Raw genomic sequence first — 26,923 nt, 5'->3', positions numbered from 1 at the left:
GTGAACAACTTCAGAAATGGCACTGGTTATGCACAGATTATCCAGAGGCAGCAGCAGCAGCCACCAGCACCTCCACCAGCACCCGTGGCTCCTGCTGCGCTGGTGGCTGCCATGGAACGTACTCGACCTTCCCCGCTGTCGGTCCGTGGTTTGTGGGAAGAGAAGGTAGGTTTTCTCTCACCATATGCAGTGATTCTTGTGTTTGGGTAGAGCTTATTTTCCAACTGTTTGCACCAATTCACAAGGGCTATCAGGATCCTGGACTGGGACAGAGAGCATCACCAAGTCTTCTGGGCCCCCAGGGACGATCAGTACCCACAACTGGTAAGTAACCGTAACTTACAAATTGCTCTTAAAAAATTATCTTCAGGTAAACTGAAAGGGATTTTTTTTCTCTCCCCATGCCTGAAGGTCATCCAGTGAGAGCCGGCAAAATTCGCTCGGCAAGTGGCAGGCCAGACTGGGAAGTGTAAGTAGGCTACAGAAATTCAATATACTGCTGCTTGTAACCTGTTAAACGAGGCCATAACACAGAACGGACACAACAGCTGATTTATAAGGGAATAAGTAGGCACAGATCATTGTGGAGAATACATGTGGTAATTAATTATTAAATGGCTTTATTTGAATTGGCCTTCACAAAGGGGATCAGTGCTTTCAGGAAGATTATTTAAAATAAAACTCCAGTATATGATTGAAAAGAGGGCTCTGAAGAAAGAAGTCTCTCTGAGGAAATCATAATCACTTGTAAAAATGAAACATAATTAAAGGATCAGATGGAAAGGCACCCTCTTGATTACTGGCTGAAGAGGGCTGAAGAAATTGATTTCCCAATCGAAACCGCCTCCAGAATTCTCTTTTTAACAATGTAGCTAATACTGATTGAGCAAACCATTGGAAAAAGCAAGGCCGTTATCTGACTATTTCGTCATCTCAAATTGCCAAGCTGCTTTCTCTCAGTTGGAGAGAGAGGAGTCTCTTTTGGTTTATTGCAGCATCATTGGTCCTTCTAAGTATCTATTTGTTATAGAGAGATTGTAAGGGTGCACTGTGTGTATAAAATCTTAAAGATATGTCAAAAGAAAACCCAGGGTCCATCCCACAGATAGTCTAAAACCAAAAGTTCAGTAAGCAAAAAATCACAATTCAGGGCCAGGAACGGGTCAAAGACATCATCATGAGGCAACAACCTAGGAAGCGTGTGTGGAAGATGTTAAAAGAAGTTTGAGAGAAGATGAGTTAATGTCTGTGCAGTGCTTTGAGATCAGAAGTGTGGAGTATTGAGTGTGTCAAGGTGTGTCAGAGGAGCACACGGCACATGTCGCTTTTAGCACGGGCAGCCTCCAGCTGCAGTTGCCAAACTGACTAAGAGAAGGGGAGACTGAGGGATTTGTTGGGGGTGAGGATGTGGAAGGCAAGTATGAGGACCCAGAAATCAGCGTAGTCTCAAATGAACAAAAAGCAGGAGAAAAATGCTGAAGTTGAGATCAAGAAATTCTCGCCACCGCGCTCCTCCTCCACTCGCCTTCCTCTTTATGATCAGGGCAGGGTGTAACAAACAGTGACTCGTGATCTGGGGTTTCTTTAGAAGCTCAAATCGAGGATGCCCGCGCAGTGAACGTACCCAGAGGACGCAGGGCCCAGCACTACCAGCACCAACACCGCTCTCTGTGCCGGTGCCTCCACCTCCCTTGTATCCTCCACCCCCCTGCACGTCCTCTTCCCCCGGGGGTACCGCCACAACCTCAGTTCCCACCTGGGCGGCTCCGTCTGCTGGGTGCACTCTCCCTCCTCCAGGATATCCCCCAGCTCCTGCAGACACGTCACCAGCTTGAGGACCAGCAGCAGTTCCAATGGCTCATTCACATGCCATCCCCATGGCACAAGCTCCTCCTTTGGAGAATCGTAGAGTCACCGAGTTTGGAAAAAACCCATTAAGATCATCGAGTCCAACCGATAACCCAACCCTGCCAAGTCCACCACTAAACCATGTCCCTCAGCGCCACATCTACCCGTGGATGGTAGCTTGGGCAGCCTGTTCCAATGCCTGACAACCCTTCCGGTGGAGAAATGTTCCCCAGTAGCTGATCTAAACCTCCCCCGGTGCAACTGGAGGCCGCTGCTTCTCCTGTCGCTTGTGACTTGGGAAAAGACACCAACGCCCACCTTGCCACAACCTCCTTTCGGGTAGCTGTGGAGGGCGATGAGGCCTCCCCACAGCCTCCTCCTCTCCAGGCTAAACGCCCCCAGTTCCCTCAGCCGCTCCGCACAGGACTTGTTCTCTAGACCCTTCACCACCTTCCTTGCTCTGCTCTGGACGCGCTCCGGCCCCTCAGTGTCTGTCTGGAGGCGAGGGGCCCAAAACTGAACACGGTATTCGAGGAGCGGCCTCACCAGAGCCGAGACAGGGGCACCGTCGCTCCCCTGGTCCCGCTGCCGTTTCTGACACAAGCAGGGTGCCTTTGGCCTCCCTTATCTCGGGAGGAGTTTGACAGAGAAGAACGAGACGTAAAGAGGAGTGGGGCTTTGGCTCAGTGAAGTTGGGCTGTTTTTCACGTCTGTGTTTCGATGGGCTGTCGGACGGCAGTTACACTCGAGTGCATCTGACATCAGCAGAAATGACAGAGTGTTTTCTCCAACAGACGTTCTGGGTGCAGGTGGTAAACATGCAAAACTAAAAGAAGGCAAATGTCATCCTAAAACTTTCCCTAAGACTTGTAGGAAGAATTCTACACTGGTTTTGCTTAAATAGCATGTCCACCTTTGCATCTGCAAGCAGTATGCATCTTCTCATTCTGGCTATGTTTTGTTTCTTTTGTCTTTGTGTAATAAAGGTCAAGCTGTAATTGTGATAACGGTCAAATTTATTTTAACAGGGAAAAGAAAAAGTCCAGGCTTGATGAGTTCACAGCTGGTTCAGGAAGGGATGGAATCTAAAGAAGAGTCCGAAGGAGCGTTCGTTTTCCAGGTAACTGCTTTACCTGTCCGTAACGGAGGAGCAGGCTGGCTAGAGGGATCTCCGCTGCCCCTCTCCAGGTGGATGGGGTGATTCCAGGGATTAGCAGGGAGAGGGTTCCGTATGCAGGTTACTAGCTCAGCTACGGCAGAGATGACAGTGGACCGAGAGTTACAGTGTGGCAGCAGTGGCTGAGGAGCAGGTGTCTCTTTCACTAAAGCTTCTCTGCAGCGACACCCTTCGGCTCCTGACAGCCCTGAGGAGGCCAGAACCTGAAGAGGTCCAGTGCCGGGATTTTCTGCGTCTCCCTGTTCTGGGTGTAAGCGTTACCTCAAAGCACTTGGGAGGAGAGATGGGAGAGAAATTGCCTTCATCTCCTCTTTGGTTTCTCTCCTGTGGGTACACGGGGAGGTGTTAACCTGGACTGCACACTGGTGGCTTTCCGAGGGATTCCTGGGCATTGATGGATTTTCTTAGGAACTAAAAGATCAGACTTGTTTGTGAGGAAATCTTAAATGGGTGAAGGACTTTGAGAGGAGGAATGATGCTAACGAACATATGCGGGATAATGTGAAATGGTTCTTTAAAACATCGTGAAAGAGAAACTTGTGAAGGAAAAACTCGGGGTAGCTGATGTTTCCCGTCCCCAGAATTCCCTTGGGCAGGACTCTGAAGAGCTCTCCCCTACTAGTGCCGTCAGCATCTCTCGTGGAGTAACGGCGTTGAGTCCTATCACTAGAGGCTGACTTCAGACGCTTTTAGAAATTATTTTTCCTGCAGTGCAGCCACTACCCTTGGCTAGAGCCAGAGGTATGTGAAAATTTTGCTAGGACCTCTGGGCTGGAAGTGTGGGTTAAATGCTCCTGTGTGTCAGATCGCAGTACCCGTGTTTGGCATCCTGTGCAAATTGCCCAACAAGTAGTGACATGGTGGCACATGGGAGAGAAGCCCATGGAAATAGAGTTTCCCTTCCTCTGTGTGTTTGCACTAACAAAGCAGCGGCTGTTCTGCCTTCTCAGCAGAAACTTTCACACGTTGGCAAGTTCTTCAGTTTGCAGTGGTAGTGTGTCAGCAGCTGAAAGCAGCTTTGACATAAATAAGCACATGGAGAGTCAAAAAGCAAAAGAAAGTGGGAGGAAATAAATGGGGAGAGTGACTGCTTAGAATTAACTTTATTTTGTTGTGTGCTGTGTTTTCTATTAAGGTCCAAGTCTGCACCTAGAAGTTCACCCACCTAGTGTGAGGGAAGATCACGTCCTTCCTGCCCCTGCTCCTGACTTTCTGTTGGATTCTGACCCGGCTGAGCTTATCATTATTTTATTTTTAGTAATACAATTTAGTAATATGTTTATTGTATGTAAAAATTATTAAGACATGATTTCAAACAATAAAAAACATAGGACAGAAAGAAACCTGGCTTGGTGTGTGGTTAATTAGGTGTGTTGGATATTACAAGCTGTGTCAGGTCCCTGGAAATGAACTCGGTTGGTCAATAGAGCAGACAGCTCACTTCTGTGTTTTCTGTCTCAAATTGTGTGTATCAGAATGCTCAAGAAATTAAAGATAAGAAAAATGCAGGAAAGGTACAAAGAGGCAGTGGTTACTAAAGACATACACCTAAGAAAACACGCCACAGGTTAGTTGCAGGAGTGTTTGTCCAGGAAACAGCAGCAGGTTGCTGACAAACTCGGGGTGCAGCGAGTAGATTCCCTCTCCATGGTTTAAGGTTTCTCAGTCCTTGGAATGAGACCTGAGAGGGCTCTGTGGGTTTTCTCCTCCTCCAGCTCCAAAGCGAGCTCTTTACCACCCAAAGTGGGCTCTTCATCCCGTCATCGTAACGTCGCTGCCACACAGCTTTGAAGAAGGAAGGATTGGGGGGGACAGTGAATGAAGGTGATTTTTTGGGGAGGGGGGGGCGTGTGGAGGGGTGTCAGGCAGAGGGTTGGTGCTGAGGAGAAGAGCTGCTTTTCTCTAGCAGTCTTGCCCCCTTGGAACCACCAACCCCCCCAGAGCCCCCCAAAATCCATGGGGATGCCCAAAAACCCCTTGAGGCCATCCAAAATAGTGGGGAACACCTCAAGTTCCCCTAGGATACCCCTCAACCGCTTGGGACCCCTAAGCCCCTCTGGGACCAACAAAACCTCCCCAGCAACCCCCCAAAATTGGAGGACCCCTCCTTAGCCCCCCCAAGACCCTCAGTTCCCCACTTGGAACTCCCTCACCCCTACTGTCCCCTGCAGGGCTCTGGGGAAGGTCCCGGTGATGTCACCCCTTTTCCTGCACCCCCGGTTCCCCCACTGGCACACCCAAACCCCTCCTCCACATCCCTACTGTCCCCTGCAGGAGCTTGGGGGGTCCCAGCACTGTCACCCCCCCACACCCCCCAGTTTCCCCCCACTCTGTGTCCCCAAACCCCCTGCCGGTGGTGGTGGTGGTGCAGGGACAAGGGTGTGGCATTGGTGGGATCCCCCTCAAACTCTCGAGGACACCTGGGAAGGGAGAGGTGCATCCCAAGGCCCCCCGCAACCACTCCCCTCAGGTTTGGGGAGCCTGTGGTCACCCGTGTCCCCTCCCCCACCCCCCAGGACGGGAACCACACCGGGCTGACAAGGAAAGTCACCAACGGCCTCCACTGGTACATCAACGGCATTGTCCAGGACGGGGGACACAGGGACACCCCGGGGGGGCCATGGGGACACCCCACACACAATTGTCACCCTGGGCATGGGAGGGGACACGGGGACACCAAGGTGGCTCTTGGGGACATCCCCATTCATGAGCTGTCCCCTACGTTGATGCCCCATGACCCTGAGGGACCCCAAGGTGGCTCTTAGTGATGCCCCCATCCTCAGGGTGTCCCCCACATTGACACCCCATGACTTTGAAGGGACACAAGAGACCCCAAGCTGGCTCTTGGGGATGTCCCCATCCCTGGGCTGCACCCCACTTTGATGCCCCACAACTGGGAGGGGACCAGGGTGGCCGCAGGGTGTCTGTGGTGACGTCTCCATCCCTGGAGTGTCCTCAGCGTTGATGCCTGTCACCTTACAGGGTAATTTGGCAGAAAATAAACCCCCTTGCGTCTCAGTTTATCCTCAGGTGTCAGAGGGGCTGGGGGCGGCTATGTTTAGATTCTGAGTGATACCAACTTGTCACTGCTCTTGTCACTTGTTCCATCCAGCCTCCACCCTCCCGTGTGACTCTGGGCTTGGGTTTCCCTCCTCAAGCCCCTCGACTCAGCCCTGACACCCCCTGGAAAGGGTGTTGGGACAAGGGACGATCCCAAACTCCCCCCTGAGGATTCACCTCAGAACAACCGCTCCCCGCTTCAGAATATCCCGTGGCAGACTCAGTCACAAGAGAGAAAATAACTTTTTATTTCATACGGCAAGTGCGGGGCCCCGGAGGCACAGCGGTCCGGGCAGTGACCACGAGTCGGCACCTGCAAGGGCAGAGTCAGAAAGCTCTGGTGAGTCCCTGGCGGCAGGAAGGGGCAGGGCTGTGCTGCCTCTCTGGGAACACCCTGTGTGAGGGATTGCTGACGCCCCGAGCGGAGCTGCTGCTGGCGCTGCCTGCGGGGCGGCTCTGGCGCCTCGTCCCCCGGGCAGTGCCCCTCGAGCCCCGAGCGCGCGCAGAGAGGCGCAGGGCCCCTGTGCCACCCGCAGGGCTCGGCCGGGAGCCCCCGGGCCCCGCCAGGGAGTTATGGCCAGAGCCCGCGCAGCACCGGGGACCCTCGCTGCCCCTCGCCAGCGCCTGGGGCTGACGGAGAGCAGTGTGGAGAGGGGGGGAAAGATGGGCAGCAGAGCCCGGCACGCACCTGGGCTGCCCGACCTCTGCCCCTGCCGGCGGCTCTGTGCTGGTCCGTCCCCACAAGAACCTTCCCTCTTCCTCCTCTTCCTTTCCGGGCAGCCGTCGCTCTCCTCTCCCCAGGCCGCTCTTCTCTTCAGGCTCCTCTTCTTCTCCTGGTCCTGGGCAGAGCCTGAAAATCTTTCCACCCCACAGTGCGATTAGATAGAGAAAGCCACATCCCGCGGGAGTCAGTGCTGATTTTAACCAAAGCCAGCTCATTTTACCTTCGTTCCTCGGAAAGCCTGGCCAGTAGTTCTGGGCGCCCCAGGGACTCTGCCGTGCTCTCGGGGGTGGATGGAGGCAAAGCTGGCCGTGCCTAAACCAGAAATGTCACAGATGGCATGTGGCAAGGAGTGACCTGGGGCGGTAAGGGACTCTTGCTAAATTGGTCCCTCAGCTCTCCCGAGGAGATGCCTGGGGCTGGTTTGCATCAGCCACAGTTCACACGGTCCCCATGCTGACCCACAAACAGCCCTGAGGAACCTCTGACAAAATAGGGCCTGAGCAAAGCCCCCTGAAGTTGACAACTACTCTTCTCTGCCTTTCTGTGGGCCTTTGGCTGATCAAACACCTGCCGAGTGCATTTGAGACACCACCGTGCCGATTTCCCTTGCTGTGTATCATCCCCAGGGGCGGAGGAATAACCCAAACCCACACCAGCTCTACTGCCAGGCCGAGGCACGGCAGCGACTTGGCCTCATCGGAAACTCCCCTCCTACCCCAGACACGCTGTCACCGTGTTGGGGGAGCTGACGTACCTCACCCCTTTCGCTCACCCCCAGCCCCTGTGAGGACACCGAGCAGAGAGGGGGGTGCATGCAGCAAAGCTTCTGCCCGACGCTCGGTGTCCACTTTGCCTGCAGGGACACTTTGCTCTTCCAAACGCAGATCTAGAAAGCAAAAGCATGTGCAACATGGTGACTTCTTGGAAGCAAACAGAGCTAAAGCAACACCCACCCAAAGCCCTACACTTCTGTGGTCAGCCCTCCGATGGCCTGTCTGCAGGCTTCGGCTCATGCTGCAGAGGAAAACGTTCATCTTTGGAGAGCAGTGGCCAAAGAGAGGCCACAGGACAAGCGGGGCTCAGAGGACAACACTGGATGCCTGTTCCTGTCAGAAGGAACACAGAGGTTTCTGGTGCCCCAAGCCCCAGCCGCTGCCAACCCCCAGTCCCCCCTCTCACCTCTGAATCTCTCCAGGGGGGCTGCCAGCTCCTGGTCTGCTGGGCTGGAAAGGCTGCCCGCTTCCTCCTCAAAGAGCTCCCTGCAGTTCTCCACCAGAAACTCCACCAGCACGTTCACCTGCACGCATCAAACCGTCGGTCTCCACCCCGCTGCCTGACAAGGGGCCAAGCACCTTTGCCACCCCTGCCCCCTGCTCCTGCCCAGAGGCTGTGGCTGTGGGGCTGCTCCTCCAGGCAGCCACCCCGACAGCATTTGCTGGCGGGAGGAGGCCGGCAGAGCCCTCTGCGCAGCCAAGCGCTGGTGGGCCGGGAAGGCTGCCCCGGTGGGTGGGGACGCGCACCTTGTGTGTCACTTCCAGCACGGCCTCCAGCGGGAGCTGGTCCGCGTTGGCTGGGCTCAGCAGGTTCGGCCCAACGCAGACGGCCAGGTTGCTGCAGCCCATCCTGCTGGTGGCTGCGTGGTGGCCGATGTGCCGGAGGAGGGACAGCAGCCTCTTCAGGAGGAGGAGGTTGGCTGCGGGCAACTTCTCGGCCACCCTGGGGGAAGGGGAACACGGCGCTACTAAAGCAGATGCTGCCCACAGCGTCCCCCAGACTCGCCCGAGGCTGGTGGGAGCCAGCGCAGCTTTCCAGGTGCTCTGGGCCAGCGGTCAGGGCTCCTGCTCAACAGGCAGGCTGCTGCCCACACTCACGCTCTCAGCTCCCAGATCTTCTCCTCCCTGCTGGCCTTCTGCATCGCCGCCATCCAGTCCTCGTAGAGCTCGGTCACGAGGAGCTTGCAGGGGATGCTCCGGAGAAATTCCTGCAAGGCCCAGGCCTCCAGGTGAGCCTTTGAACACTGGGGGCCAGCCGGGAGCTCCTCCAGCCGCAGGGCAGAAACGCTCACCTTCAGGATGGCGGCCAGCAGCAGCGCGGGCTGGCTTCCCATGTCGACGTCTGCGCCGTGGTCCAGGGCCTCCCGCAGCTCTCGAAGCGCTGTCCCGCTGGCGGCTCTGCGGAATATCCCCTCCGTCGATGGTCCCTCCTGCTGCAGCACGGCCAGCAGCTCCTGCGGGAGAGCCAGGAGGACAGTTGTGTGGCCAAGGAGCCGCCTTCCAGCAGCGGCGGCCAGAGCACTGCCCAGAGGTGGCTCCGTGCTGGGGGTGAAGAGCCCAGTGCCCCATCCCCAGAGCTCCCGGGGACACCCGCTGGCCCTCCGGAGCCTGCAGAGGGAGGGCTGGGGACCCTCTGGCCAGGCTGGCTGACCTGGATGGGCTGGGGCAGCGTGCCATCCTCCCCGCAGAGGGCTGCCAGGGGCTGCCCAAAGAGCGCCCTGCTGCAGCCGGAGCCCGCCTGCCCTGGCGCCGGGGCAGTGGCCGGACTCCGCCACAGAGCAAAGGGCCAGGGCAGCCCCCTCCTCCTCCTCCTGCTGCTGCTGGTTCCTCCTGCTGCAAAGGAAAAGACAGCAAGAGCCTGTCAGAGGATGCTGCTTGGCCAGCCCTCCCAGAGCCTGTCCTGCCCTCAGGCTGCCCAACCTGCATGGGGACACTCAAGGGACAAGTGAGCACAGCCCAGCCACTTGCAGGAGGGGCCTTTCTTTCCCAAACTCACCTGGTGAGCGGCAATGTCCTCCCTCACTGCTCGACGGGGCCATCGGAGGCCCTTTCCTGACATCAGCCTGCAAGAACCCGGCACCAGCAGCCTGAGCGTGGCAGAGCGGGGACCCTCTGATCTCCCCGGCCCTCTGCCCCTTGTGGCAGGTTTCCTCCCAGTGCCACCAGCCAGGATATGCCGGCATTTCTGGTGGCTCCTCAACCTTCCCCACTCCCGGAATTGCACCAAGGCACCCTCCCAAGCTCCCCCCACTAGCACGCCCATCCCTGCCCCCCGGCACAGCCTGAGGGCAAAGGCAGCCGTTCTCACCTCTGCCTGGCTCTCCACCAGCTTCTCCAGGCTCCTGGTGCTGAACGGCCTCCACTGGGCAAGAGAGAAGCAGAGGCAGAAGGTGAGCAGCCATGCCTGTGCTGCTGGGCTGCAGGAGCAGTGCTGGGGACAGTGCCCGTGCCAGAGAGACACTCACGGCATGGCGGCGGCTCCGCTCCTTCTCCAGGAGCTTGAGTGACGGGACGACGGTCACTCGGGGCTTCTTGCTTCCGTCGGGTGTCCTGTGCACCGGGAAGGGACAGGGAGAGAGCTGGGTGAGCCCCAAGCCGCCTCTTCTCTCTTGTCAGGCAGCTCTCCCCGAGAGCCGCCCGCAGCCGCAGGGACACCTCTCCCCAGCCGGGAAGCTGTGTTCCCCATCTGGCTGTGCCTGCAGCACCCCCCAGCTTACCCCAGCAGTGTGTGCACCCACAGCTCCTTCAGCGCCCGGGAGCTGCAGCAAGAGGAGAAACGGCGTCAGGCCCCGCTGCCCCCCAGCCCGTGGGCAGAGGCGGGCGCCTGCACAGCCCTGCCCCGTGGGGAAGGACACAGGGGCAGGACGAAGCCCCGTGGGGCGGGACAGAGCCGCTGCCCAAGCCCTGGTCCCTCTGTGCTGCCAGAGCAGCTGCTTTGGCCCTTCCCTTCTGGGGACCAAATGCGACCAGGGGATGCAGGACGTGGAAACGCCCCCCATCCCTCCCTGCCGGCGTGCTGCCCGCTCCCTGCCCAGGCTCTGCACGGAGGGCAGAGGCCCTTCACAGGAACCTCTCCTGCCCGGCCGGGGGACGTGGCACCACGACTCACCCGAAAGTGGCAGTGCAGGAGCCCCTGGGCCAGAGGAAGAGGAGGGAGCTCCTCTCCTCGCGGCCGCCGACACCCTCCGCCTCTTCCTCCCACGCCGCCTCCTTCCCGGCGCTCAGCACCCACAGCTGGTCCAGGGCCAGGCGGAGCTGTGGGCGCAGGGTGGTGCCACCTCTGCAGAGAGCGGAGGCAGGCAGTGAGCTGGAGGTGGCCTCCTTGGGGTGCCCCCCCGGGCAGAGCCCTGCTCCCCCCCCTGCCCTTGGGGCGGGCCCTGGTGCATCCAGCACCCAGGTCCCGGGGCCTGGCGCCAGGGTGTGCCAGCCCTTGTGCCGGGGCCAGGCGTGGGGTGACAGCAGCTGGGCTCGGAGGGTCTCACCGCAGCTTGGTGACCACCAGCTCACCCTTGAGATAGGGGATTTGAGTAACTTTGGTAAGATGGCACAGGACAGAGGCCTGTCACAAGACAGAGGCCTGTGCACGGACAAAGAAAAGGGGGTAAAGCCACATACCAGGTGCTGATAATGTTGCTAGGTTACAATCTCCTAGCTCAAAGTGAAGTTTCTTATGGTCCTTGAAGTTGCATGTTCCAGCAACAAATCATCCTAGATTCTAGCACAATCCGGCCTGGCAGTTTGGCCACGGCCCAGAGAGCAACTGAGGCTGCGCAGAGCGACAGGGTGAAAAGTTCATCAGCGAGGAAGAAGAGGTACTTCATCTTTATGACCCTTGCCCAGAAATTTGTGACCCCTGACCGGAACTTGAAGAACTCATCGCGCAGGCGCAAGGGGAGGAGACCTGATTGCCATGAGGAGCGAGGGGAGGCGGGGATAGACTCTGTATATGTACAGGCGTTCTATGAACATGCACTATTCTGTAACAGATAAGCCGGACGGGAGCTATGAACGGCACGCATGCTTTTGGTGGAGCGATCCCCCATGTGCCCGGCGCTGAATAAACATACCTACTATACAACTTCACGGTTGTAAAGTCTTATCTCCGCGAAACACAGTGATCACACAGGTTTTTGCCACCTATGCTTTCAGTGTGAACAGCGGTCAGAAATGCTGAGTTTTGGCATCCTGCATGTGGTGTCTCGTACAAGTTCCTCCAACACCAACACCTCTGAGCGCTGGGGCAGGTCAGAGCAATCCCAGCAATGGATTCAGTTCCTCTTCCCTCTCTACTGTGATGGTTTAAGCCCTGCCGGGACCGTAGACCACGTTGCCATTGTCCCTCCCCAACCCTCAGCCGGTCAAGCTGGAAGTGAGGCACAAACCCCAGGTAAAAATAAGAAGAAATTTAATACAACAGCGTAATAAGCAATCTGAACAACGACAGTAGCAATGATAACAGCAATAAACAGCAATAACAGTAAACAAGACAAAAGATATACAGAGAAATACCGCAATGGTTACAGACAGCTCGCTCGCAATGCTCCCCACACCAAAGCACAAAGGAAAAAGTTCCCGTGCTCCCGCGCCCGGACCTGACGTCAGCATGGTATGAATAACCCGGCTGGAGATCCCTTCCCCCTCTCTGCTGGGGAAACTTAACCCCATCCTAGCTGAACCAGGACACTCCTCAGCACAGGAAGCTGTCCCATACTAAAGCTCTGTCTAATGCCACATACTGGCAAGATCTGGAGAAAAGAGACAACCCCACTGTGGTGTGTACCCTGCAGCCAGGAGGGTGCTGCTGCTTCTCCTATGCGATGCCTTTACTCCCTTCCAGCAGACAGAAGCACAAACTGAACAATACTGTGTGATGGTGCAAAAAGGTAAGAATCAACTCCCCAGCTTCTAGGCCTTCCTGCTCCGCAGGGCTAAGGACAAACAAGCAGCGCAGCAGGCAGTGCGCTCCTGGGAAGCAGGTCCCCAGTAACACAACTCCCTCTCCAGCCTGACTCGGTGCATCCCCACCACCACAGCAGCGCACAAACTGCAGAAGCGGATGTTTCTGGTCCCCTGGCCATGCAGTCGACGTGCAGGATGCAGGTGATGCCATCCCCACCGCACACGGGGTGCAGTTCTCCACAGGACCAGAGCTGCAGCCGAGGGCAGGACACGGCCCCGCTGCAGGGCCGGCAGCCACAGACCTGCCTCGGGTGCAACGTCCCACGGCAGGAGCCCCGGGGAGGGACCCGCAGCCCAACAGCACACAGAGCACACGAACGGCACCCAGCCGCCCATTAGAGGATTGCATCACGTCGCACACACAACCTGGACATAACCTGGGAAAATTAAGATATAAAAGGGATATTTTAAGGCTGCAAGATCCACAGAACGGCAGCAGAAATCCTCTCATGTGGTGATCCATGTCCTTATCTCAAGGATGCGAAATATTCCAAAATGCTCTAATTACAGAGTTCTACTTTTATTGATTAAAGATAAAGCAGAATTTTAGTTCTCACTATAATAAAGTAGCCTTCCTCCAAGCGCAAGAGGGCAGGCAAGGAGAGCGGGGTCCAGATGCGTGGACCTGCACACCTTTGCTCTCCAATGAGGCTTCCTCACAGGGATGCAGCCACCAAGACAAAACAGAGTGGCTGAAGCCTCCCACATGTCATGTCTCACCCAGAGCAAGGACAGAAAGCCCGCACCCAGCTGTCCAACCCCCACATGTGAACTGAGGCTCCTGTCCCAGAGCAGACTACAGCCAGACAGGCTGGGCAGGAGGCAGAGGCAGAGTTACAGCACTGCTGCTCGGCTCCAAAGACCTGCTCCACCTGGGACTGTGACAGGGGCAGGCTGCCTGCTCCTGGAAATTTGAGCAGAATAGGTAGGGATTTCCAGCAACGACAACTCCAGATCTGCCAAGGGCGTACGATCAGCTGAGGAACAAGAGCCCAGACAGCCAGAGACACTCCTCGCCTGGGTCCCTTACTGACCCTGCTGCACCTCCAGAACAAGAACCTTGTCCTGCATTGATTGCTGCGACTGAAATTGCCATCCCCAAAGCAGGAACTCAGTGCAGGGCTTAGACATGAATAAGTAAACAAAGCCTGCCACCATTTCCACCATGCACCGGGTGTCTACTCCTGCTCTGAAGCAGGGTGTCTACCATTGCAAATTGCACCTCTCCTCAAACAGGCCCACCCCTGAGCAATAGGGCCAGGACAGGGTTATTTGCTGTCACAAATGTGATACTCTCACTTATCCATATCTTCTAAACACATGCGCAGTTACACTTGAAATGAGATTAGAATGCTCAACTAGTGGATGCAGAATGACAGAATAAACCACTTTGTGCTACGAGCACGTATAGGCAGAGTATGGGAGCAGATTACCAACCAGTAATCTTCCTGACAGAGACTTTTCTGCAAAGCTTAAGCTTTTCATGAGGAAGTTTTTAATTTGAGAGAAAATGACTTTCACCAATCGGAAATACTTGACACAGTAGCTCCAAACCAGATTTCCTTTCCCGAAACAGCTTGGAAAATTTCATATCAAGTTTCATGAAAAAGCAGAAAGTTTTTCCAAAATCACCTCCACTGCCTTATGCAAATGAGAGTTTTGGCTCATACGCACCACTGTGGGCCAGGGGGGCTGCAACACACAAACCTGCCCGCCATTTCCGTCGGACATTGCTGCAGGGACCCTCATGCAGGTGGTAACAGGGAGGAAGGCACAGCCTGGGACCAGGAGGGGGGAAGCATGAGAGGCAGCAAGTGTGCCACAAACCAAAAAATGTCTTTAACATTGTAGTGATGAAAGACATCAAAACAGCAATAACACAAGGTGCTTTGATTTCAGGAGGACCAGATTCTTTGTAAATTAATTTCCATGATGAAAATTTTCAAACTTAATATGTGGCATTTTGAAAAGTTTCCCCAGGAACACTCCAGGACAGGAATAGTCATTTTCTCCACTTCAACTCCAGCACTGAACAAGGAAGCGTGGCATTGCATCAACAATTTCTGCAGCCCCTTGTAAGAACACCAGGTGTTCTTCAAACCACTGTTATGGCAACATGGCCTTGGGAGGGTCTTACACTTCAGGAAACAAGGTGGGAAGTCTGAACCAAAAAGCAAAACAAGGAAAAGCCTTGGCGATGAAATCATAGGCTGCCAGGACATTGCCTGGAATAGCTCCTCATGGGGACCAGCCCACGTTATTCAGTTTTAACACATACTAGCTAATTAGCATGAAAGCAGATTTTCCCATGCACGGGGAACCCAACTGTATCTCCCTAATGACGCACCTTCGGAGGAGAGACGAGCGGTTCCCTGTTTCTCACCCTCTCAAGAACAACCTTCCACAAGACGCTAAAGCCCACCACATCCCACCATCAGAAGACAGGAATAACGAGTTCCCTGCCCATGGACTGAGACATTGCCTGTTCTCACTGCTCACTGCCCACACTGCTGCCCCTGTGCACTCCTACCTCTAACATACATTCTGAAGAGAGAGGCCGCAGCCCCAGCCTTCAAGTGAATTACGAAGTCAGGGATACGGAGTGACAGCTGTGTCACTGGCAAGTCACTTCTGGCACTGGAGGAGCAGCACATTAAAGCTGTGGGAGCAGGGGAGAGGATCTCTTGCTGAATGGATTGTACAGCACAAGTTGTTGCACATTCTCTGAGCCTTTCCTCACTCCCTCCAGTTCCTTGCCTCCTCCGCCCCTTCATTCACTCTCACCTTCACATTAATAACAAGTGAATTTGAAGGCTGGTATGAAATTTTTGAAGCAGATCAAAATCCAAACCCACTTTTGCCCACAATATTCTACCACTCCTATTTACGTAGTCCTGCCCCAGCTTCCACTCTTATACTTGCTTTTCTCCAAATCAGAAGCATGTCACATCCTAGAGAGGGAGGGAACCGCCCAAACCCACAAAACAATAGTCCTTTAAAGAAAGTCCAAAAGGCAGCAGGAGGTACGGTGCAGAACAGCCCTTTCAGGAAGAGGAGTTCCAGGGAGAGCTTTCTGCCCACAAAGCACCAGGGTCCCTGGGAAGAAATCTGATCAAGCCTACAGCCTCTGAAGACCCTTGTTCCCCTCCTTTGTTCTTACTCAGGGTTTACACCTAAGGCTTGAGCGTCCTGGCTCTGCTGCAGCTGTAGACCCTTGCACAGATCCAGCACAGCCTGCACTGCATTGCTCCCCCACAGGGAGCTAATTGCCCCCAAGCACTTCAGTGAGAGTGGACTGAGACCCCCAGACTCAGGCAGCCACTCTGATATGGACCATCATTTAACCAGACCTGACACACTGAAGGACCCCTGGGGTTTCCCATGAGATACCAAACCTGGGAAATTCCTCTAACACATCAGTAACCAACAAACAAAAATCTCCTTACTTGGGAGAGCTACAGCAGGATCCCAGCACCGAGCTGCCGTTGCGTACTGGCACTACAGCTTCTAGTCTGTCCAGCATCTGTACAAACGTGTGCAGCATTTACCTACAGAGAGAACTGTGACAATGGAAGAGACAACTCCTGTGCACAAAGATCATACAGGAAAAAAAAAAAAAAAAAAAGACTTCTAGGCTGATGCAAAATCAGACTGTGAATATTCAACCTCTGGCTAGAAGCTCCATAAAAGCAAACTGCTTTGGGGAACATCAAAAATAGCCATGACTTTCTCAAACCCTTCATTGCCCCATCTGAGAGTCAAGAATTAAGAATCTCCTAAAGCCTCTTTCACAGGCACAGCCCTGAAAAAAAACCCCACTGCTTCTCTACTACTCTGTGCAAACAGAGCATGAAAAGTTTAACTCTGAACTCTATGTGGACAGTTTCTGAAATCAGACAAGTCATTTTAATGAAGACAGACCTTTTGCCTTGCACCTGGCAACCGGCAGGGATGTGGACCCAGCATCCCAGACCAGAGAGCGGGAATGGATGCAGGAGCACCCCTCCTTCTCACTTCGTCTTGGGAGAACTACCATTCAGACACTGGACCCAATAATGACAAAAAATGTCTCTTCACATCAGTTTTCTGTATGTTCAGGTGAGTTCTTTTATAGTCAGACACAGAAATCAGAAACAATCTCTTCTTCCTTTGCCAAAGCAAACAGACTTTTAAGTAGTTATTGCTAAATAATGCAGAAGCAACCACAAACATTATAGCAGGTACTTGTATCCTCCCATGAAGCATACCACTGAAGTGCTTCTCATATTAAATTCTCTTCTCTACTCTAAGGGATCCCCATTTTCTGAGCTCCCAAGGAAAACTCCAGAGCTCTTTATGGATTTTCAAAGAAAAGAAAATGTCCTTCACCAGCCATTTGAAAACCAAACCAAAAAAAAATGTACTCCAGCTATGAATTGAGAACATTTACAAAATACTCTAAAGACAAATTAACCAAAGAGCAAACATGAATGGGAAAACCTGGGAGGGGAACGAGAAGCACCACACAAGTAAAACTACCCCAAGTGCATAACAGCTCCACCAAGGACCACAAGCCCTGACAGCCCTTGGAAGAGTTTCCCTCCCCCAGATGCAAACACCTGTCACTGCACTGTGCCCAGACCAAGGATGCAAAAACGCAATGGACGCACAGGAGACCCCAGGAAAAGCCCCAGCACTCACCTAGGAACGAGGTGACGATCTGCAGACTGACAGCACATCGGGCAGGACAAGCTTGTAAAGAAACACGATGGCAACCGGTTACAGCACATTTACAGCAATCCACAGCCACAGCGTTATGCAGAGAGAAGAGACTGTTTTATGCAGAGCTGGTGCAGGGGGGAGAGGTGCAGATGAAGGAGCAGCTGACGGGCGAGGCTGAAGCAGTGTCCCCCACAGCCGGAGCTCTGCCGGCTGTTTAAAGCCTCAGAGTAAGTGCTGCTGCCGGATTTCCCAACCAGAAGCACTCCCAGATTCCCAGCACATAGAAACTTGTCCTTTAATTACTTTTCAATTATTTCTTGTACCTTAATTGTGTGAGATTTCTGCTCTGCCTGCAGATGTCAAAAGATTCTTTCTGAAAGCAGAGCAGGTCGTTCCAACTTGGAAAAAAGAGACTTTGTCTTTTGGGAAAGGTGCAAATTAGAAGCTCTGCACAGAAACTGACCTTTGTCCAGAAAGCCAGAGGAGCAGCAGGGCTCTGCAGAGGGGCTGGGCTCCAGCACACCCCCCTGCTCACCCCCCCCATCTCTCCCCGCACCTCTCAGGCTTAATGCCCGTTTCTGATCAGCACCTCTTGGCTCTGGTGACCGGCACCCTCTGAAGCACCACTCTGAGGCGTTTCATCAGATTGACCCCCCCCAGCCCAAATCACCACAGAGAGCAGAGAATATTAAATGTGTCACTTCTTTCACACCTGAAGTACAAATAAAGGGCTAAGATTCACTTTCCCTGGGGTAACCTGACAGATAAACCCCGCAGACACAACAGACCCCGACAGAGAGCAAAACCCCACCGAGTTCAAGGTAAAAGGACAAGCACAGTCACACATCAGAACGTCTGGACAGCCCCAGATGTGACCACAAATATTTTTTTTTTTTTTAAAGAAATTCAGAACCATGAAAAAGTTTGGGGTTTTTAGACCAAAGCTCTCCCCTTCCCCAGGGATCCCACACTCCCCCTGCAGGGAAATGGGCCCAGTCCCTGCGCTCACCCACTGCTGGGCCGGAGCCACCACCACGAGTGCTGGGGCTGCTGGGGACGGTGCCCCCTTTGCAGGAGAGAAATTCAGTCACCACCCAGAACAAAGGGAGTGTTTGAAAAGGAGCAGTTCCCACTTGCTGGGTGAACCAACCTGTGTGTGGGATATCCCTCAGGGGAGACCATCGAGAGCTGGAGGCCTCCTGCCTAGGCCGCCTCCCCGGAGACCATAGAGCCCTGGCAGAGTGTGGCAGGAAGTAGGCCCTGTGGGGGCCAGGGGCACCCCCGGGGGGCTCCAGCACCTTGTTCCCCCCCAGCACCTGTCCACACTCCTGCCTGTGCCGTGAGGGGTAATTGTGGACCCGGGGGGAGTATTGGGGGGGGTGTTATTGGGGTTCTGTGGGAGTTGTGGGGGTTATTGGGGTCCTGGGGGGGTTATTGGGGTCCTAGAGGGAGTGTAATGGAGTCGGGGCGGGGGGGAGCTGGAGGGGTTTGGGAGGGTTATTGGGGTCCTCGGTGGTGTCTTGATGGAGATATTGGTGTCCGAGGTGGGAGGATTGGGGACATCCTGGAGGGGGTTCTGGGAGAGCTATTGGGGTCCTGGGTGTGTGTCTTGAGGAAGGTATTGGGGTCTGGGGCAGTGTCTTGGTGCTTGGGGGTGTTATTGGGGTCATGGGGGAGCTGAGGGGGTTATTAGTGTGTGTGGGGGGGGCAGTGTCTAATGGACACCTGGGGGCAGTTTCTGGGGGAGATATTTGGTTCCTGGGGACAGTAATGGGGTGCAAGAAGGGTCCAGTGGGGGCTTATGGAGTCCTGGGGGGGATCTGGTGGGGGTGATATTGGGGTCCTGGGGTCTCCTGGAGGGGTAATGGGGATTTAGGGGAGTCCTGGGGGTGGGCTGGTAGGGTCCCGGGGAGATATTTGAGGTCTTAGGGGGTAAAATGGAGAACTGGGGGCCCAGTAGGATCTGCGGGAGCACTAATGAGGTTGGGGGGGGGGGGAGGTTGAGGGTGTTTTGGAGGAACCTGGTGGTGTCAGATGCAGTTTGGGTGGGTTGCAGGGGGCATTTGGGATTCCTGCAGGTCCCAGGGGTACCTTTCCCCTCCCCAGTGGGTGCTGCTGCCCCAGGGGTACCCCGAGAGCGTCAGCCCCGACCCCCTCCAGTACCAGTGCTGGGACGCCGTGGGGGTGGGGGACGGCGCCTCCACCATCACTGGGGCCACCCTCACCGGGGTGCTGCACGGTGAGTTCCCCCAATGCCAAACCCCCCCCTTTTCACCCCAAAATGGCCCTTGGTCTCCAGATCAATGTTTGACCACCAAATTCCCCAGGTTTACCCCAGAATTTCTGTTTGACCTGATTCGCAGAAACAGACTCTACAACTGGAATAGAGTTATGCAGCAGGTACGTTTACTCTGGCACTGGGGTGCAAGGGGATTTCACCACAAAGCTTGCACCCCAACAGCACGTTTTACCAGAAACTGATAGAGTGTGGATATCCATATTCATTGGGTTACGTAACACAAACATCCATATGCATGAGTGAGGCTGGGTTAGTTCTAGAGGCTGGTGTCAGCAGCCGATGTTTTGTTTGCACCAGCCCATTGCCTCCTGGTGGGTGTCTCTGGGGGTCTGTTGGAGGAAGGCTCACAGTCCTCCTCGCCTTGTAGTTTTCCATGGAGCATGTGCAGATTCTCTTAGCCAGTTTCTTGAACAAGAGTGGTTCCTGCTGGTTTACCCCCTCTATCTAATCAAAACCACCAGTATATTGGTTTCTACCGCCCGTACATGGCTATCTATCCACTTCAAAGACTAAACTTGCTAGAAGCCATCTGCTTTCCAAGGACATGTCTCTTATTTTTGCTGAACATTGTAGTTCTTGGTAAGTTTCCACAAAACAGTCAGGGCAAGCAGGATTATTAAGCAATATTCAGAAATCATTACAAGTTGCTATGAATTGCTGTAAGTAAATAAGTTGCATAGCAGGTGATCATTTTCTTGTATCAGTACACTTCTCCCCTGCCCGTGGTTTGAGAATGAGTCAGCTGTATCAGAAAGCAAGGTTGTCCCTAGGAGCCTTGCTTTAAATCTTAGGTCTAGTAAGGGGTACACTTACTTCTTAAGTCAAGGTCACATTTGTGTCCTGAATGGTTTTTGGTTTGTGGTGTTTTGTGTGGGTTTGGTTTTTGGTTTGATGGTTTGGCGTTTTTTTTTTTTTTCTCTTCCATGCTTTAAAATATGAAATAAAGAACAGTAACCAATAAAACTAAATCTGTTATTCATTTAGTCAGTGCTATGGCTAAATCTTTCTTGTCTTTTCCAGCTATCCTTGTTTAAATAATAAATCACTGCACCATGAATAAAGTGAAGACTTTCAAATTTCGTTTAACTTCCTTTTTTTCAGGACTATGCTAAAGCACAAAACTTGGCTCTTCATGCTTGCCATAATACAAAAGTTGAAGCAATGCAGGCAGAGGGTTGTTATCCGCTGGCTAAGTCTTTTCATGTACAGGTAGGGCCATTTTCAAATTGAGATTACACTTAAAAATCTGTTTTATGAAAGTTCTAAGTGTGAAAACACTACCTGTTCTTTGATTCTTCTTTTTCATTAGGGAGATTATGATCAAGCTTTCCAGTATTATTACCAGGCCAGTCAGTTTGCCTCGTCTTCTTTTGTACTTCCATTTTTTGGATTGGGTCAAATGTACATTTATCGAGGGGACAAAGAGAATGCGTCACAATGCTTTGAAAAAGTTCTGAAAGCCTATCCAAACAATTATGAGACTCTGAAAATCCTTGGATGTCTTTATGTGGCTTCAGAAGACCAGGAGAAACGGGATATTGCAAAGGTGAGTTTTGCTTCTGCCAGCATCATGCTTTTACATCCGACTGTAGAACTTAGAAATCAGACTTGAAATCAGACTGTACCTGAAGCTGCATAAAACTCAGGGTTACTTGGCTGTAGATATGGCTGTCATGAGAGATCCTCTGAGCTGTGGAGAGTCACAACTTCTCGACAGAACTGAGACTCCTACGGGGCTGTGGCTAAAGCAAGTCCCGGAACTGCGAGGAGCCCCAGCCTCACCTTTGTATTTGGCACTGTGCAAAGGGCAGAATTCCTCACATGTATGTTATAATTCTCTGAAGATGGTAAGTTAGCTAATGTTTTCCTGAAGGCAGCAAATTAGCTAGTGAGTTTCATAAAACACTTGTCTTGGCTTCTCCGGAAGGACGATGTTATGCTTTTTTTGATAAATGACAGTGTGTTTTAATGTAGTGTTGGATAACTGAATACAAAAGGTGTTAGACATCATTTTTCTTGCCGCTCATGTTGCTGTAATAGTTTCTCTAACACTTTAAGCAGGTTTATGTTCTACAGAAAAATTCATTAATGAAGGAAGGAAACTAATGCAATTTTTTTGGTGACAAAATTGTGCAGGTGTTTAAGATGTTTTCTTTTGCAGTGAGGTATATCTGTCTAGTGTTAAGGTTAATACCTTCACTCTTTCTTTCGATTGTTTTCATATTTTTTTTAAACAGTTTGTGCGTCCGCAAAGAGGCGTAATTATCTTTTGCTGTTTTTCAGGGTCATCTAAAGAAAGTCACGGAACCGTGTCCTGAAGACGTAGAGGCATGGGTTGAGCTCGCCCAAATTCTAGAACAGACTGATATACAGGTGTTATTAATACACACCTGGCAAATGATGTGTGTGCTTCTCACAAGAGCACAGAGAGCTCATTCTCTTCTTTCTTTTATCCACGTTCTCTCCCTGTGTGAAGGGTGCACTCTCAGCCTATGGTACAGCCACACGCATTCTGCGAGAGGAAGTACATGCTGACGTCCCACCAGAGATTGTGAATAATGTGGGTTCTCTGCACTTCAGGCTGGGAAACCGAGGAGAAGCAAAGGTGTGTAACTGCTCAAAGTTTGAACTGAGTTTCTTGATCACCTAGAAGTTTTCCTTGAAGAATATTCTAGAGTCCTTTATTCCTTTTTTTCTTTTTATACTTTAGACATACTTTTTGGCATCGCTGGATTGTGCAAAAGCAGAAGCTGAACATGATGAGCATTATTACAACGCTATCGCTGTAACAGCGAACTATATAACCTTGCCAAAATCTGTGAGGTGATGTCTGAATTTCATGAAGCGGAAAAACTCCATAAAAACATTTTAAGAGAACATCCGAATTACGCTGATTGTAAGAAACGTTTGGTACTTTAGTTTCACAGTCCTCCTTTTAATACCAAAACTCTTCCCATTTACAGTGTCTTCGGGTCACCTTCTATCTGTCTTTGCTTCTTTTCAGAGTAGTTTTGGGGGTTACCTACGTGCTATTTCCCTACCTTTTTCTTTTTTTAAGGCCTGCATCATCCTTATGGTCTAATATTCAGCTTTAAGCCTTCTAATTCTTGGTAAATCATACTGTACTCCAAAACTCTAGCAAAATTAGCTTATCTAGACTTGCATGCCTTTGCTTACTTGCGCCCCACCCCTAACAAAGCCTTAGTACCCCAGCCCTCGGGTGCAATCAAGGCCATCCACTTGATACACCCAGGCTTTGCAACCCTGCCTGTGTGGGTGGAAGTAGAGACCCTCTGGGAGAATCATTTTATCTTGGACCTTGGCCCTCCTCCAGGGAAGAAGAGCTGTTGAGGGTGTTAGCACAGCTTCTATGGCACATCCTGGTTTTCCTCCTCACTCTGCTTTTCCTCTTGCCCTCAAGCAGCGGACCTGTGGTATTTGCTGCAAAGGCAGGGTGGTAGCCCTCGCTCAGCAAGCTGCAGCACACAGCATGCCCCAGCCTCATCTACAGCCTTTTCCAGTTTGTTTTCTGTTGTTGCCTGCTGACTGATACTCTTCCTAAAGACTGTGGAGATGGGAGAGCTGTTTAAAGTGATAAGAGAGAGTTATGTAACTGGTGTTATCCTCTTTTCTTTGAGGTTTCCCAATCGTCTTTAACTTATGAAACTAATGAAAAACATTCACATTACTTTAACTGTCAGAAATCTACAATTTCTGTATCACCACTGTGGATGGACATTCCTCTTCACAGGGTGTGTCTCACGGTGAATAGGGTATGAATGGTGTCTCGATGTTTGCTGTCCTTGGCAGACCAAGAAAAAGACTGCTTTTGAAATTCATGCATGGCCAATACTTTCTTTGTTTGAGATAACTTTAATCTGTTTCCTGATTTTTATTTTCTTTTCCATTTCTGTTTTTAGGCTACTTGCGCTTGGGAGCTATGGCTAGGGATAAAGGGAATTTTTATGAGGCTTCTGGTTGGTTTAAAGACGTACTTTGGATAAATCTGGTTTGTAACCCTTTAAGTGTTTACAGTTAAAACACTTGAAATGCTACCTTCAAATTTTGTTTTCCTTTTGTTACGTTTTGATTTTGTTCACATAAACTAGGGGAAGAGGAAAAAACTACTGTAATCTGCTGTCTGTGTGTTTTGTTGTTCTTTTTTAAAATATAGAATTCTATTTAAGAAAAATAGCATTTTATACTTGAAAAAGTAACCTTGCAAGGGAAAATGATACTTTTGCAAATTACAGTGAATTTTTATTTAGGACCATCCGGATGCTTGGTCTCTGATGGGCAATCTTAATCTGGCTAAACAAGAATGGGGTCCAGTACAGAAGAAACAGCCCTCCACACAAAATGATACTTACGCCATGCTGGCTCTTGGCAACATCTGGTTCCAGTCGCTACATCAACCGGCAAGGGACAGAGAAAAGGTAATGGGCGTCTGTCTGCCCTGTGTGTGTTTTATTTATTTAACTTTTGTAGGCTCTTAGCTACTCGGAGCCTTTCCTTGATGCCTGTTTGGCATCTTGTAGGCTGTCAAACTTCTGGGTAGATCTTTAATACCCCATTATAGACATGAGGGATCAACTGAGGTACTTCATTCTGCGGGAGAAGCGTCATCAAGACGGTGCATTAGCGATCTACAAGCAAGTACTCAGAAGTGATCCAACGAATGTGTATGCTGCTGATGGCATACGTGAATATTAGACTCTAATTTTCCTTCAGAGGTGATGATATTCTTATGTTTCATGCTTTGGTATAGAATTGTTTTTGCAGGGCCTGAATGCTGTGTAGTGGAGCACAGAAAAAATGGCTTTCATGTGCAACTATATCACTTAGTTTTTCATGGGGAACTTCATTCCGGCAATATTTTGTTTTCTTTGGTAAGAGTACATGGTACTTGAACCTGGAAGCTTACACTGTAAATATTACTCTCCCCTTAGGAGCTGTCTTGGCACATAAAGGATATTTCCATGAAGCTCGTGAAGTTTTTACCCAAATGAGAGAGGCAACAGCAGATATCAGTGACGTGTGGCTGAATTTGGCACATATCTACGTAGAACAGAAACAGTACATCAGTGCTGTGCAGATGGTAACATCTCTAAATTGAACTAAATAATATGTTGGGTTAGATGACTTCTGGGTGTTTCTCTGCTGTCATAGCAGCTGTGAAAGTTTCTGAATAATATTTTAACAAGTTAGGTCTGTTTCTAGCATGCTGTTAGCTGTCAAGTCTCGATTTAAAACCAAACTGCCAAATGTGGGTAAGGGGTAACAAAGCAACTACCATTTGTACACTTTTTTTTTTTTTTTTTTTTTTTTAGTTAGCAGAGTTAAAACTTAATTGGGTTTGAATTTTGGTCTCAGAATTAATTTTCAGTGAGAGAGGTTTCAGTCAGCATAGTTAACTGTATGTGATTTACATTCAGATGTTACTGAAGAAAGTAAATGCAATTTGTTGCTGGGATTTTTTTTAATAGCAACAGTTCCTATTTTTGTTCTTGCAAATGACTGCATAAGTAATAATCGGAGCTGTCTGATAAGATGACTGGGCCATGATTTCTTTCACCAGAGTTAGTATCACAAGGTAATTCATGTTGGAAGAAATTGGTTGAGGTCATCTAGTTCAACCTGCTCAAGCAAACTAACTTCCAAGTATCAACCTATTCTAACTAGGTTCCCTCAATTAGTTGATGAAAGGCATACAAGTAAGCTGAAACAAAAGCGTACGCTGAACAGGACAGAAGCTAAGAACAAAATGCTTTCACTGAGAGTGGGTCCACACTGAGGCTCAGAAATACTTTTATCAAAGGAATCTTGAAGCTTTTTGTGATGGTCATAAGGAGAGATACGGGGCCTTTCTTGTCTGATCAAGACCTCAGTAGTCCCTGTCCTCCAGTGAACTCCTGTTAAAAGCTTTGGTCACACAATCACATTTATTCTGTTGTGTTTGAATTACAGTGGGAAACTGGGTATCATTTTCACCTTTTGATTTGTCAGAAAAACGTTGTACTCATCTGCCTGTATATTTAACTACAGCTGTTAGCAGAAATGTGTTTATTTCCTGCGGTGTTTTATTGATCCCTGGGTTGCGCTATGCAGTCAGCACAAGCCACAGTCTGAGACACATGGCACTGGACTCAAAGGGAGATGAACTGAATAGTCTAGCTTACTACAGCCACAACAGTTATTCTACTGTACTCTACCACAAAGCATACCCACCCAAGGCAGACATAAGCTAAATACAAAAACTTTGACTCTAAAGATGAGTGAAAATTGGGCGCTCACAACAGTGTGATCCAAGAGTAGTGGATCCAAGCATTACAGTTAGGGCAGTTCCTGTACTGAGCTGGAAATAAAAATGACTTTGTATTCCTTACTATTTTGGAGGTTTAGAAAGGGTGAATGATTCCTTGAGAAAAGAGTATGTCAAACGAAAGGTGCTTGTTACTGAAAAGGATACAAGTTTCGTAACTGAAGCTTTGATTCTAGACCCACAAAACCTATAGTAACGAGTTCGTCCTTTACACTCCAGAACAACTAGATAGCCCTTGGCATGCCAAGTTATTCAGCTAGGTGGACGAAACAAGTATGTTGCTGAGTTATCTGAAAGGTGTGGATTTTTTTTCAATTAATTGCACCAGATACATGGAATTACTACATTAAATATGTTTCAATTTATAAAATATCTTGTATGAATAAAGAAAATAGATTTCATACCATCCAGGGGAGAATAATTGAGTGCACTTAAAAGAAGTCATGTTTGTTGGACTTACTTTGCAAGTACCACCTATTGTAACGATTCTATTCTATTTTAAGACCTAGAGAGCCTCCTGGACTGCTGTCAGTTTCCAGGAATACCAGGTACTGTTGGGATTCTAGAGAGCTTTCTGCGAGAGAATGGCCATGTGAGCAATCCTGTATGAGAACAAGACTGATGAGAGCCTCAGCCGAGCAAGAATGCGATGAGGATGTGACCCTGAATGAGGGGGGAGAAACTCGACAAGACAAACAACCCCCGGCAGGGGTTGGGACGGAAGAGGAGGTTCCACAAGGCAGGCAGCCTGGCAAGGCTGATGTGGCACTTTTTATCCAGTCGTAAAAAGGTTTAAAGCGCGGGCTAAGTTACCTGTCCAATCTTGAGGACTTGTACTGCATGTTACTCACGTGTGTGGGAGAACATTATAAAAGGGCTTTCTGAGTTGTAATAAACGGGCATTGCTTGATCCCATTGGTCGTGTGCGTGCTCTGGGTGGGGGCCTCAAGATTGGCACAAAGTCTTCACTGAGGAGGACTCGTCGGAGTGCAGTCTGAGGGGGAGAAAGCCGGTCGACATATCCAGACACTGCCCCGGTGTCTGAAGGTGAGAAGCAGCA

The 26,923-nt window shown here is 51.0% G+C and overlaps 1 protein-coding gene across 1 annotated transcript; it reads left to right on the top strand.

Annotated features, from left to right (window-relative positions):
- The first annotated feature begins 19,633 nt into the window (after positions 1-19,633).
- LOC141961801 (RNA polymerase-associated protein CTR9 homolog) lies at positions 19,634-24,657 on the top strand. The gene is given in 11 exon segments (XM_074909138.1): positions 19,634-19,642; positions 20,643-20,750; positions 20,851-21,087; positions 21,825-21,914; positions 22,018-22,146; positions 22,252-22,338; positions 22,341-22,437; positions 23,462-23,550; positions 23,810-23,977; positions 24,159-24,243; positions 24,491-24,657. Coding segments are annotated over 11 exon segments (1,266 nt in total).
- The last annotated feature ends 2,266 nt before the right edge of the window (positions 24,658-26,923 follow it).

Source organism: Athene noctua, chromosome 6, assembly GCF_965140245.1.
Source record: "Athene noctua chromosome 6, bAthNoc1.hap1.1, whole genome shotgun sequence".
Taxonomy (NCBI): Eukaryota; Metazoa; Chordata; class Aves; order Strigiformes; family Strigidae; genus Athene; species Athene noctua.
Note: the sequence above shows the minus strand (reverse complement) of the source record. Positions and strands in the feature narration are given on the sequence as shown.